The 14,346-nt window shown below is 38.2% G+C and overlaps 1 protein-coding gene across 8 annotated transcripts in view; it reads left to right on the top strand.

Annotated features, from left to right (window-relative positions):
- SMYD3 (SET and MYND domain containing 3) overlaps positions 1-14,346 on the top strand; it is a 671,177-nt gene that overhangs the window by 179,224 nt on the left and 477,607 nt on the right. For all 8 annotated transcript variants that reach the window (XM_023632604.2, XM_023632603.2, XM_070255580.1 and 5 more), the window contains 3 exons: positions 7,854-7,961; positions 9,522-9,579; positions 11,413-11,549. In XM_023632604.2, coding sequence (XP_023488372.1) covers positions 7,854-7,961; positions 9,522-9,579; positions 11,413-11,549 — 303 coding nt within the window. The remainder of the gene's footprint in view (positions 1-7,853; positions 7,962-9,521; positions 9,580-11,412; positions 11,550-14,346) is intronic.

The raw sequence follows: 14,346 nt of genomic DNA, 5'->3' as shown, positions 1-14,346 counted from the left end.
GTTCTCAGCCATTATTTCTTTGAATAGGCTTTCTGCCCCCTTCTCCCTCTCTTCTCCCTCTGGTATACCTATAATCCTTAGGTTGCATCTCCTAATTGCATCAGATAATTCTTGGTGAGTTTCTTCATTTCGTTTTAGTCTTAGCTCTCTCTCCTCCTCTGCCTGCAGCATTTCTATATTTCTGTCTTCCAAATTGCTAATTCTTTCCTCCATATTATCGGCCCTACTGTTCAGTGCGTCTAGGTTTTTCTTAATCTCCTCTATTGTGTTCTTCATTTCCAGTATTTCTGTTTGTTTCTTCTTTATAGTATCGAACTCTTTTGTGACATAGCTCCTGAACTCGTTGAGTTGTCTATCTGAATTCTCTTTTAACTCATTAAGTTATTTAATGATGGCTGTTTTGAAGTCATCATCATTTAGGTTGTATATTTCATTGTCTTTGGGATTGTTTTCTGTGTGTTTGTCATTTTTCTTTTGTTCTGGAGATTTAATATATTTTCTCATATTGCTTGATGGTGTAGATTTGTGCCTCCGCATAGAGATAGAGTTTAGTTACTGCTTCCACTTGTTTCTACTGGTGTGGTAGGGGGACAGCTGTTTATACTGCTCCAACCAGGAACCCTATCAGATGTTGCTAAGTGGGCCTGGGCCCCTCCACACAGTCACAGTGATCCTATGCGTTCCCTCTTCTGCTGTGGAGGCCGTCACAGGGGGGCTTCAGGCTGCTCGTGCCTACTGTTGCAGACCACCTAGATGTGGTCCCTCCTTAGGTTTTGCAGCGGTTTTATGGGCTTTCCCAGCGGCCAGGGGCAGGATCACTTATATTTGCAGCTCTGTCACTGTCGGCGCCCACAAAATCTCGCTTGTCCACTATGGGTCACAGCAGAGCTATGGGCATCTTCTGCAGTCTGTGGTTAGCTCACCTAGCTATGCTACTTTTGTCCCAAGGTCTTCCAGCCTTGTGCTTGCTAGACGGGTGCTTTCTACTAGTGCTGTGCAGAGGCTATCGCTGAGGCTTCTGTGAGACTGTAGAGTTTCCCCCCTGGGCCACAGCGCCAGGTCACTGGAACTCCACCCAGCCCCAGTCCTGTCCCCTAGGATCTCGGGGAGCCCATTGCCGTAACTGGGGAATAGCTGGATACCTTGAGTTCAGTGGCAGCTGGTCGGCTGCTGCCCTGCCTGGGATTCTCCTCTTTGGAACCCTCCCGGCGTTGTGGAGGCTGGGCGGGGCCTCTCCGATAATGGCAGGCAAAGTCCCTGCTTGCTGCTGGGACGGGACTTCAGAGTTTCTCCCCCAGGACACGTTGCCAGCTGCTGGAGCTCCACCCAGCCCCGGACCTCTCCCAGGAGATCTCCGGTTATCCTGAGCCCTTCCCGGGCTAGAGCCCGGTCAGCGGAACTTGCCAAGGCAGCTGGCGGGCTGGCGTGCTGTTTGGGAGAGCCCCCAGGCGTTGTGGAGACTGTGCGGGACCTCTCTGCTTATGGCGGGCAGGGGTTTTCCCCCCCGGCCTCTGGTGTGTAACTCTGGACCTTCCCTCTGGGCTCAGGTGTAATTGCGGGGGGCTTAGGTAGGGCTCTGTTCACCTGTTTCCACCGTCGCTCCTCTGGTGTGTGTTCCCTCCTGCCCTTGGCTTGTGGTGATGTTCTGGGGGCGTCTGCAGGGAGAAAGCTGCCCGCAGGCTTTAGGCTGTTTGTGAGTCAGGGTCGGAGAGTTTTCACCCATCTCCGCCTCCTCCCGGAGGGATGTCCATCCGCCCTCCGATGTATAGCAGTGTGGGTCTCTCCGATGTCCTGAGATGCTATATAGATATCCTTTGTCAAGCGGTGAATGTCCAATTAGTTATAGATTCAAAGGGGGAGAGACAAAGAAGTCTGCTCACGCCGCCTTCTTGGATCTTCCTCTCCAAGCCAAGATTTTTATTAATCCGTAGAAAGTATGGGATTGGAGCTCAGAAGAAAGGGCCAGGCTGGAGATGAAGCTTTGGGTGTTGTTGGCACACAGGCAGGCAAGTCAAGGCGGGGCAGGGGAGTACTGCCATTCAACAGGTAAAAAGAGAACCAGCAAAGAATAACTTTTTAAAAAATGGTGAGAGAGGTGGAAGGAGAACCAGGGGCAGGTCACGCCACAGAAGCCAATTAAAAGATTCTAGAGGTTGGACAGTCCAGAGGATCTGCATGCTTGAGGCTTAAGTGGGTACTGCCCTGTGGAATGCCGGAACAGGGAAGACAAGAAGCCGGAGCCACCTACTATTACGAAAGACTTATGAGGCACCAAAACAACATACTTTACCAACTTCTGCTCTAAACCTGAAACCCCGAGGGCCGCTGAAAGGCTGTGAAGGATGAAACACGCCCCAGGACACCAACCAGCAAGTCACATTTCTCAGAACATACCCCATTGTCAAGTGGTGCATGACTGTACTGTTAGTTTCATTCATCTTTGCCAAACTATGGGTCACTTATGTTATCTTGTTTTTGTTAAAATTTCTTTTCACTGGTGTGGTTTGTATTTGTTTTTCTCTTTTAGTATGAATTTCCCATTCTTCTCCTTTACCTTTTTTTTCTTTTGAGGTATTCATCCTTTTCTTAGTTATTTGTAAGACCTTCAATGTTGGATGCATTTAACACTGTCTGTATATGTGTTTTAGATTTTGTTTTTCTAGTTTGTCCTTTATCTTTCAAACTTGTTTCTGGTATTAGGTTTTCTTCCCCTTATGTACAAAAGTTATTTATTTTTATACAGTTTAATATATACATCTTTTCCTTCATGGTTTCTGGGTTTTATGTCTTGTTTAGAAATGCTTTCCTCATTTCAGTATTATAAAATGTTCATTCCTAGGGAGATTGTTCCATGATTTTATAGACTAGTATTTTGTTGTTTCATCTATTTAATATATATGATAAACTCCTTTGTAATTTGGTCTGGCTCAGTGATTTTTCAACCTTATCTACACATAAAATCCTCTGCAGTGATTAAAAACAATTCAGAACCTGATCCTCTCCCTTCAGTACTGTCAGAATCTCTGGACTGGGCCCCAGGCTGTGCATCTAAAATATATATATTTATGTGTATGTGTGGTGTGTATAACTGTATAGCTGGGTTCTAGATCTGGGGTTTTCAGCTCTCTCAGACCTAACTCTAACTTTCTATGACAAATACTTTTCTTGTCTTCTCTACTCTCTTGAAATGAAATTCCATAGGTAATACAATCTACCTAGTTATATATTTTCAATATTCAATATCAATATAATGCCATTACTGGAATATAAAGGAGAAAGAAAATTAAAACAACTTAAAATAAGATGTATTTTAATATGTAAATGCTTAGGTGTGACTAGACTAGAATACATAATTAGCAAGTCATATACTTGCACCCATACAGAGTTGCTGGAGAAGGGAAGTATGAAATGCAGATCAGAAGATGTTTTATATTGGTATCTCAAATGTGGTTATGCCTCGCTTAACAATGGGATAAGTTCTGAGAAATGAGTCTTTAGGTGATTTCGTTGTTGTGCGAACATCATAGTGTGTACTTACACACACCTAGATTGTATAGTCTACTGCACACCTAGGCCATATGGTACTAGTCTTATTGGATCACGTTATATATGTAGTGTGTTCTTGACTGAAACATCGTTATGCTGTGCATGACTATATTACAAGTGGTATTGCCTTCAATGATATGATTTTATGAAATATATTGAATAACCTTAGCTAAAGTTTTTAAAATGCAGTCTTCCCTTGATTTACCTAGGAGATTCAGTGCTATTAAGAGTATGTAAAAAGCCAACTCTTTGTTTTTATATCTAAAAGGAGATTTAGTTCTAGGCTCCGATAATTATAAACAAGTTTGTCACCTTCATAGAATGTCTGATGGGACATTTAAAAGTCATTAGGTTTGGAAAAATTCATCACCATATGGAATTGTCATACATAGGGTGTCTGGCATCTCTGGTTCCTGACCAGTAAGTGCCCATGGTACTCCCCAAGCATTGTGACAACAGAGATACTCCCATAAATTTCCCAAAGAATCCTTAAGATTGGGATTCCCCTTTGAGAACCACTGGTTTAATTATTTTATGTTCTGAATCATTATATATACTGAAAAACACATGGCAATATATAGATTCTAAAGTTGTTTTTTGAGTCATGCAGGTACTGATACATGAAATTGAGTCATAGATGTCTTCATCTCCTGCTTTCCCATCTAAAACTGTCTCCTGTCTTTGTTTCTTAATGCAATACTGTAATTTCCTTTGCCTCGCATGCTAATTTGTGCTTATTGTATATCATTGTTAATTTTCAACTATGAGAACAGAAAACATTACAGCCAGTATTGTGAATAAAATCTTGATTACATCCTTTATTTGCAGTAATAGAATAAGAAAAAGTAAATGAAGAAGGTTGTCTTTGAGAATGTGCTGTTAAGGTCTAGACTGAGGTTAAAGTTTGTAGAGTGAAGATAATGCCTAATGTTCTCATATGATAGTGAGGTTTTGCTTCAAAGTCTAACGCAGTTGCTTAAAAGATTTCTTTGTTTGCCTTTTCTGTGGTATGCTTATATTAGTAAGCCTTATGGTAAGATGTGATGTGTGAAGGTAAATGATAAATCCTAACAACTTTTTCAAACATAGTTTTTAATATCATGTTAAGACATACAGTAGGCTGTAAAGTTGACATTATATTATAGATTAATTTCAGCGGCAGGATTGCTTTCTATATTTATACCTAAATGATCTGATTTGGCTTTTGGATGAAAAGAATGAACATCTTTTTGCTGAAGCAAATGGGAAGATAAGTATGTTGTCCAATGTATTCATGCAAAGATCTACAAGTAGCCTTAAAAAACATATTGTCTAGTTTTTAATTACTGTTGAGAAATGAGAGCTCAATATTAGTTATATTAAAGACCTCAAGTCATTTTTGACTTTGAGAAGAATTCTCCAAAATCTGCATGTTTAATTCTATCTAAGAGATCAACTGGTTTGTTACCTAGCCTCACCCTCGTAAGCTACCAGGAGGCTGAGCTGTTCAAACTGGTTTTAACATAGGAGTTATGGATGCTCTCTTGTGGCTGAGACAAGCATTGGTTAAAATCTGCTCTGAAGATCTTTTGGTCCAAATTCTGTCTCCTTTACTTTACTAGGTGCAGTCTTTTTTCAGCTGGACACTTACTCAGGCTTTGAGCAGAGCCAGAGTTGCTTTCTCAGAGACCCAGTGGCACTATGTGGTTCATTCCTGCCCACAGAGCCTGTCCATTCAGGGTATCTATCAGGCTTCTTGACTTTTAATACCAAATGAAGACTCTTCCACCAAAGTTAGGGTTCTCCCTTCAGTCAGTAATCAAAAATATCAACACTCTAGTTTCCTGTCAGTATAAATGACTGTAAATTTGTTTACGTAACCCACTGTCATTCAAAGACCAGATAAATGAAGGAAAGTATGTAGGTATATCTGAGTCAGTATGTCCAACCTAAGTTCCCAAAGATGTCGATAACAATCATGAGAAACTCTGTTAAATACTTTATACAAGTTCCTTTAATGCAGAGCTTTTTATAACTTTTCATAACCTAAAATATTTCAAATCTCTAAGCAAGATCTACATTAGGTAGCGTTTTTCAAACTTATTTGACAATGGAACCATATTTGTTTTAGGCATCTTATACATGTTGGTAATTGCTAATTGCAAGTCCGAGACTGGCCCCTTGAACAATAGAAACATTTTCTTTCACTGTGTTGTATTTTAATATTATGCCTTTTAGTGAGTACTGACTTTACAAGTAACTATGAAAAGCCATGATAGTTGTAAACTGTTGTTGAAAACATTGTCCAGTATGTTGATTAGTATTCTTGGAATAAATTCCTCCTGTGAGTTAATACTTAGTAAAGTGATGTGTTTTTTTTCGTATGAGAATTATGTAAGTGATTATGCTTCCTTTTTTGCCTTGCCTATAAGGCAACTCAAATAAATGTAATGCACAAATGTGGTAATTCTTTAGCTCTCATGTTTAGCATACTAAGAATTTTTACTCTCTCCTTTTGTATTTCTGTAGCTGAGATCCCAGCTCTTGAGCATTACTTTCTTCATCTCTAATATAAGGATAATAGCTACCATTCAGATTACTATAAAAATCAGATGAAATGTCCTCTGTTAATTGCTTAGCCATATGACTGACACACTGTAGGATGTTAAGTAAATGGTAGAGGACTTTTTTTCCCCATAATTATGACATTTTCTCTTTTTAATTTTACAATTTTATTTCATACATATCTTTACTTTGAAGCAATTCAGTCTTGTTTAGAAGTGAATAAAGTATAAATATTAAAAAAAATTACAAACATCATGTTAAGAGCATTGCCATAGTGGAAAAGAGGGAATGAAGTGAAGCAGCCGTCAGTAAAGTTAATGAAAGAAGTGATGTACCCCTTGTAAACAGTATCTTCAAGATTTGGGTTACTTAAAAATAGCTGCAGACAGGCCAAGCTGTCACCCAACAGCTCGCCACAGGCAATCTTTTTGAGCAAACTTGAATCTGAGTCATAGAAGCTACAGCTCTTTTGAATTTTTTTTTTTTCCGAGGAAGATTAGCCCTGAGCTAACTGCTGCCAATCCTCCTCTTTTTTTCTGAGGAAGACTGGCCCTGAGCTAACATCCGTCCCCATCTTCCTCTATTTTCTATGTGGGCCACCTCCCAGAGCATGGCTTGCCACGCGGTGCCATGTCTGCACCCGGGATCCGAACTGGCGAACCCCAGGCCGCTGAAGCGGAACGTGCACACTTAACCGCTGCGCCACTGGGCCGTCCCCTCTTTTGAAACTTTTGATTGTGCTGTAAGTAGAAAAGAGCGCCTCCTAGGGGGATTTTATAGGCCCAGAAGTTGGGTAGCGGGTTTACAATTTCTGAAATAAGACGTGTAGGAGCATCAGGTTTTTCAGTGATGGAACTTCCAGCTCTCAGCTGGAATAGAACATATTAGCTACTCACCAGGGCTAAGTATTAGATACTCTGGAGTTTATTTCTGTATAGAAGTAATCCCGTGTAAAGGAAGCCATGGCATATCCAACACCCAAGACGCAGGGAGAGAATGTCCTTTCCTTTAGTCCTCCTATCCCTACTGTTGTAAGATTGGTGACAGGCTCACTGGTCTCTTCAGCCACATCAGCACATGGCTAGGATCATGGGTTAAGTGACTGTGTAATTTATCATCTAAACCAACACTTTTAATAGGGGCACTATTAATAATTAAGCCAGGACAACAGGTATAAACCAAGACAGTCCTGGGCAAACTGGACATTTGATCATTGTAGCTAATAACCTATTTCTGTGTTGTCTTCAAAAACAAAAAGATTTTATATTTTTTGGTATGTTAGCCCTCCTGATATTTCTGTACTCGTTACAGCAGCACAGAAATTCAGAAGGCTGTCCGCCCTGTTTTGATTTTTCCGAATCATGTGTTTTACTTTCTAATTTGGAAATTTTCCTTTCGTATTCAAAATCACTGTCTATTATTGAATTCTATTTAATCAGCTAAAGGGCTATGTCATAAATTGTTAACTAAGCCCCAGTAATCCTTTCATTGGACTCCACGAGCCAGGTAATAACCAGAGGGCAAATTAAAGGACAAAGGTAACGTTGAAGCTCTTAATGTCCATGGCTGGTAATTGCATACTTGGAAAAGACTGTCTCCTAGATCATTAACAGTATTAGAATATTGCTTTCATGTTCTATTTTGCAGTTATATTTAGGCTGTTGAAATTAAATTAATGGTGATGACTCTCAATGTTCAAAACCAGTTTAAATGGAAGTTAAATTTTTATGTCTCATATGCCCTCCTCACTTTTGTCTGTACAGAAAAAAGCTTGGCAGGACCACAAGCGGGAATGCAAATGCCTTAAAAGCTGCAAACCCAGATATCCTCCAGACTCTGTGCGACTTCTTGGCAGAGTTGTTTTCAAACTTGTGAGTATAAAACTTGTGAAACATGCTTGGGGTTTTAATTTTTAAACAACTCCTATTTAAGGCTGAATTTAAACCCATGTTAAAGTAGAAGGTGGATTATTTCAGGGAGTATCTTAAGACAAAAACTTGCTCTTTTCCTATTAATCCCAGCATCAGTGGCAGCGATGAAGTGCATGGCCCCTCTCTGAAGGCCTATGATCTCCTGGAAATAGAGACAGAAGGTCCTATATTTGGGGCAGGAGATGTTAGTAATATCTATTATGTTGCCTTTATTACTTTTCTACTGTGAATTAATGCACAGGGCAAGAATATAATTTTTTCAGTTGCCTCTTCAAGTGAGAAATTTTAATTAGATGATAATTAATCTTACATGGAAGAGTGCTTATATATTTTTTTAATAGCCAAGATTCATTGAAATTATTTCTTCAGTCCCTTTTCCTACTCTAATGGATTCTGTGAAATTCTCCTCTGTTGACGCTTTCTAGATTTTTTTGCCAAGCTTTAGCATGAATTATCTTTTTCTCCAACAATTTCAGGCTCCATCTCCATTCTATCTGTTGTTTATTGACTTTTTTTGGCTATAAAGTTTTATAATAAAGGGCTTTAATAATGTGAAAGTATGATTACACACCTAAAACTAATACAATGTTATAAGTCAATTATATCTCAATTAAAAAACTGGATTTGGAATACCAAATGGGCATTGTCTTTGGACTGAGTATATAACATCTGTCACATCTACTTACTACTATTTTCAGATGTATATGTTGTGGTGAACCAAAAAATAAAAATTTATTTCAAAGCATTTATAAATTTAGATCAACTTTGTCCTTATGCATTTCCTTAATCACTGGATGATAAAAGTATAGTTGCCATTGTATTTGAGTCTGAGCATTTTTTTACCTTTTTAATATTGAAAAGAAGGAGATCCACTGTTAGAGCAGAAATGAGTTGCTTCAGAATCACCTGAGGTAGTAGTTCTCAGTCTGCATCCCTGACCTGCCAAATCAAAATCTAGCACAAAGCAGTTAGAATAAGAGCTGCCTCCTATTGCTCACTGACTGTGTCCAGCGCCTGTGCTGATTGCCTTACATGATATGCCTCATTACTTCCCCACAACCACCCCCAGTGAGCCGGGTGCTGTTATTACTCCTAAGTTTCAGGTAAGGAAATTGACTCCTCAGGGTCAAGGCACTCACCCAATATTGCACAGTTTGTCATAAATTCCTATTTTTATTCTTCCATTTCTGCTTCTCTGTAATAATTAGTAGTAAAATTCTTACAGTCATTACAAGTTTGTGGGTAGAGATGGGGGAAGAATTTGAAAATTTTTTGTAAAAGAGTTTTGTATTTGGGAGTTAAACTGGTGGGTTAAGTCACAACTTAGATTTTACTTTAAAATTGTTACCGATTAAATAATTCAACTCTAAGAAAATGTTGAAGAGAGGGAATATATAGAAAATTGTCTTTTTAAGAAACTTTCATTTAAATATCTAAAGATTCATTTATATATTGGAATACTTGAAATTGTTTTTGCTGTTCTCCCCCTTTACTTCATAGATGGAAGAAACACCCTCCGAATCGGAGAAGCTTTACTCATTTTATGATCTGGAGTCAAGTAAGTGATTGATTATCAGCATCTTAGAAAATTCCTCTCACTTATTTGCTGAGCTAGTGAATTGCTTTACTTTTAACTTTGCTTTTCTGTCTCTTTATTATGTGAGGCAAATCTAACAAAACTTTTCATGTTTTTAAATACCACTGGCACATTAGCTTATTTAATTTATTCCAGGGTAGTTTTGGCCATATAAGAATTTGTAAAGTACCATAAAGGTGTCCAGGGTAGGCAGGGAGGGGACTGTAGCCTTTAGTCCAGTAGACAGAATAGTTTTTCTTCTTTTCTCCCTCTGTTCCTCCCTTCCTCCCACTTTTGATTTCTTTTTGATGTCAGGGAACAGTGATGTGAACGGGGATTCCCGGGAACATTTAGGTTCACTGGTCCTTTAGATAATAAGGAAAGCAGAAGGTACATATGACTTATGCTCTCTGACAGCATTGAGTGGTGTTCTTCTGAACCACCATGGTGGTGGTCAAGCTACTTGGGAACACTGAAAGGCTTTCCAAAAAGTGTGAAGTAAATGTAGGGTTTATTTATTGGCACAGATCCTCTTCATTGTTGCAAATTACTTCAACCCCAAAGTCACCAGAGCTTATAGAGCAAATTTCTTACACAGTTTAATGTTTCTGGATGGTGACAAATAAGAAGATGAGCTGCTACAGATTTATGGTTATGGAATCCTAAGTGCCAAGGTTAATTATTATTTAGGAAATCGTTGGTTAATTGTTCTGTTGAACAGGTAATTTAAAGACAATATGTAGACCTGATATGAGCAACAGAGTTACGCTATAGCTCAACTTGATGTATCTTTTCAAGTTTTAATAGAGGACTAATTAGTCATTTTTTTCTTCTTATATTGCTGCTAGGTAATTAATATCTCTTGTAGTGTGTTTTACTATTACCATTGGCCCTGCTTAGTGGCTGTGTCATACATGCTGCCTTAAATGAAGTGCTCTCAAACATTAATTGAATTGTGTACTCTTAGCCTTAACACCCTTTTGTGGTATAAATTAAAGTGAGTTTTTAAAGGAGTGATATTGGCTTTGAAACCTTCTCCTGTTTGGGCTGAAGCAGCACCATATCTTGGTTAGTCAACCTGGAAATGTCTTGAGGTTGACATTTCTTTGGTTGATCCATATTTCTTTTCAATGTATAGCCATGTGCTGCATAATGACATTTCCGTCGATGATGGACCGCATATCAGTTGGTGGGCCCGTAAGATTGGTATCATATAGTCTAGGTGTATAGTAAGCTATACCATCTAGGTTTGTGTAAGTGCACTCTATGATGTTTGTACAATAACGAAATCACCTAACAACACATTTCTCAGAATGTGGGGCCATCATTAAGCAACGCATGACTCTACTTTCTTATGACGGATTCTGCGTATTTGAACTTTGGTTGAACTTTTTAGTTCTTGATTTCTGTTTTTTGCCTTTGAGATGATGCCATTTATCAGTTAGTCATGACCTAGTTGTAAATTGCGTCACAGAAAAGTCTGCTTAAATTCACTGACTAAATAAGAATTTATGATGATTTGAGCATATGTACAGGATGATGTAGATAATCTGGTAACATACATCTTTACTGATTTTGGTTATAATTCTTTTTCATCTGTATATTTATTTTGTTTTGATAGGTGTCTGATCTTATATTGTATATGAAGTTTGTCAAAATTTAACTGATAACGTATGTGTCATGATTTGTATGCTCTCTGTCAGAATAGAATCTAGAGCAGGAAACATCTGGGTTAGCAGCTACCGTTGAACACCTGAGAATTATCCATTAAAAATTCACTGTGTGATTGTGCTATTTATTTTCTCTTTTAAAAAGATATTAACAAACTGACTGAAGATAAGAAAGAGGGCCTTAGGCAACTTGCAATGACATTTCAACATTTCATGAGAGAAGAAATACAGGATGCTTCTCAGCTGCCACCTTCCTTTGACGTTTTTGAAGCCTTTGCAAAAGTAAGTGTTAACTTTGGTATCTTTGCTAATGCCATAAATCAACCTTTTACTCTTTATTTTGTTGTGGTTCCATGAAAATCCAGGACCTTTCATGCCTTATATCACTCCCCTACTTTCATGAGTAGAGAATGAGAGAATGTATTGCTTGTATTGAAAAGGGTATTACTTTTTTTGTTTTATCAGTATTGTTATTAATGACCCTACCGTATTCATTGTCAGCTCTCAAAGCATACTCTTAAAAGAAAGAGTGTGCTTTTTTTTCTCAAAAGAAAGTAACATCTACCATTACTTCTTACTAATGGATTTAAGTTTGCCATTGTATTCTCTTAGTTTTGTGGTGGTTGTTTGAGCAACAGAGCCTGTTTTTGAAGTGGAAAATTTATTGGAACCTTTTTCTTGATTAAGTGAATTCTAAATAATATGAAAACATAACCATTTCTGATTTAAAAATATTTGCCTAAGGGACCAGCCCTGTGGCATAGTGGTTAAGTTTGGCGCACTTTGCTTCAGTGGCCCGGGTTTGTGGTTTTGGATCCCAGGCACAGACCTATACCATTCATCAGCCATGCTGTGGAATAAAGTGGAGGAAGTGGCACAGATGTTAACTCAGGGCTAATCTTGCTCAGCAAAAACAAATAATTGCCTAAAAATCTGTTTGAATGTTTCAGGTTACTAAAATCCTTGATTAGGGATAGAAAATAGGTTAATTTAAGTTTTCGTTGTAGTCTCTTGATAGTGGCTACCTGAAGTGCTCTTTTTAGAAATGATTTTGAGGGTATTTGGGCCCATGGAGAAGGAATGCACTGATTGATTCTTGATATCTACCCTGGGATGGGGACAAAGGATCAGATATGCTCTCTGTTACTGCTGTGTGTTTACTGTCCTTGCTTTCTCATATTGTGTTTGGGTTTGTTTAAATATTGATCACATTTTAATAAAAAGTTGTGTTTTACATTTGAGGGTGGTTTTGCTATTTATTTTATACAATTGGTAAGTGCACATCTAATGACATGTTTATCCCATGAATATTTTTAAGGTTTTGTATTCTGCCTATTTTCTAAGAATTTAAATGTGATTGCTACAGATTTATTCTTGTTTTTCCCAAATGTATTTTTATTATTTAGGGTATGTTTTTATGATTTTCTGATAATATTATCTTAGTAGTAAATTCTGGTTTCTCTATAATTTAAAATTGATTTAAAAATAGAATGGTTATTTATAATGCATCTGAGAAGGATCTCATATGTATATTTCATATGCTTCTGAGTTTTGTAACCTATAGGAGTACTGTGTGTGCAGTGCACACTGGCTCTTGTGATGTTAAACATACAAAGTGACACCAAGTGAAAGATAAAAATACACCTCATGATGACTGTAACTTCATTCCTAATGTTTCCTGTTATTGGAAAATGTTCAAGTGGTAATTATTAGTGTTATTAGAATTCATGAAAAATATTTGAAAATATTTTCCATTGCTCCATGTAACATGTGAGTTACTGTCTTATGTGTTATTTCTCTTGTTCCTTTTAAAATAATTTTAATCTCATGTATCTTACAATGAAATTCTCTTCATATTGTATATGGGGAAAATTCTGTTCTTATGATTAAGGAGATAAATTTTTTTCTTCCTTTGAGGAAGATTAGCCCTGAGCTAACTACTGCCAGTCTTCCTCTTTTTGCTGAGGAAGACTGGCCCTGAGCTAACATCCATGCCCATCTTCCTCTATTTTACGTGTGGGACACCTACCACAGCATGGCTTTTACCAAGCGGTGCCATGTGCACACCCAGGATCTGAACCAGCCAACCCTGGGCCATCGAGAAGTGGAACGTGCGAACTTAACTGCTGCGCCACCAGGCTGGCCCCTAAGCAGATAAATTTTTAATAATATGCTATTCTTCTCCCCATGTACTTGTGTTTGTTATTGCTACAAAAGTATAACATGTACATCTTTGAGATTTTTGGGAGATTTGGACTCAGATGTGTGGTTTCTGCCTTAAAATGTAGGTTAATAATCAGAGGAAAGCGACATTAACCTATGGCCCCTGTACTTCTTTGTAAAAAGTTTTGTTAATATTTTATAAATTGTGGTTACTTTTCTGCTTATGAATTTCTTCTTAAAAGAGATCACTCTCCTTCTCCTCCTTTTTTTGAAGAGTAGAATAGTCTTAAATTAAGTTAATTGATGTCCTGCAAACCTCAGGATGAGCCACTGAGCTTATAACATTGGAAGCATGTGATGATGCAGATCATGACAAATGCTTTGGAAGTGGGTAGAGAACACTGGGCAGAGAATTTTATCCCTAGCTACTGCCCCTCTCCCTGTCTTACTGGCCTAGAATTAAGCAAAGAGTAGTTCTGGCCAGCAAAGACACTGCAGAGTGTCTTGCCGGCCGTTACTGCTTCTATATGTACAAACTGTCAGGAGTAGCTCCATGTTGACCTGCTTTCTCAACCTAATGAACTAACTTCTGATTTTATGCTTTGAAGAAGGCTGGCTTTACCTGGCCTCAATAAAGAACACCTTGTTTTATGTTTTGCTTTTAGTCCCGGTCGTTTATATTCATTCAGGTTCTATGCAGGTATTAGACACGTTAAGCCACGTTTTAGCTCATCTCATTGTTATTGAAGGCATACGAAATTCTGAGAGCTTTTCTTAATTTTTTTTTGTATCTTAATTTTTTCGACTTTTTGATTATGGACTTTTTCAAACATACACAAAAGTAGAGAGACGAGTATAATGAACCCTCATGTTTCCATCACCTTGTTTCACTAATTTTCAAGCTTGTTTTATATCT

Source organism: Equus caballus, chromosome 30 (genome assembly GCF_041296265.1).
Source record: "Equus caballus isolate H_3958 breed thoroughbred chromosome 30, TB-T2T, whole genome shotgun sequence".
NCBI lineage: Eukaryota > Metazoa > Chordata > Mammalia > Perissodactyla > Equidae > Equus > Equus caballus.
This window is presented reverse-complemented; position numbering and strand designations above follow the sequence as displayed.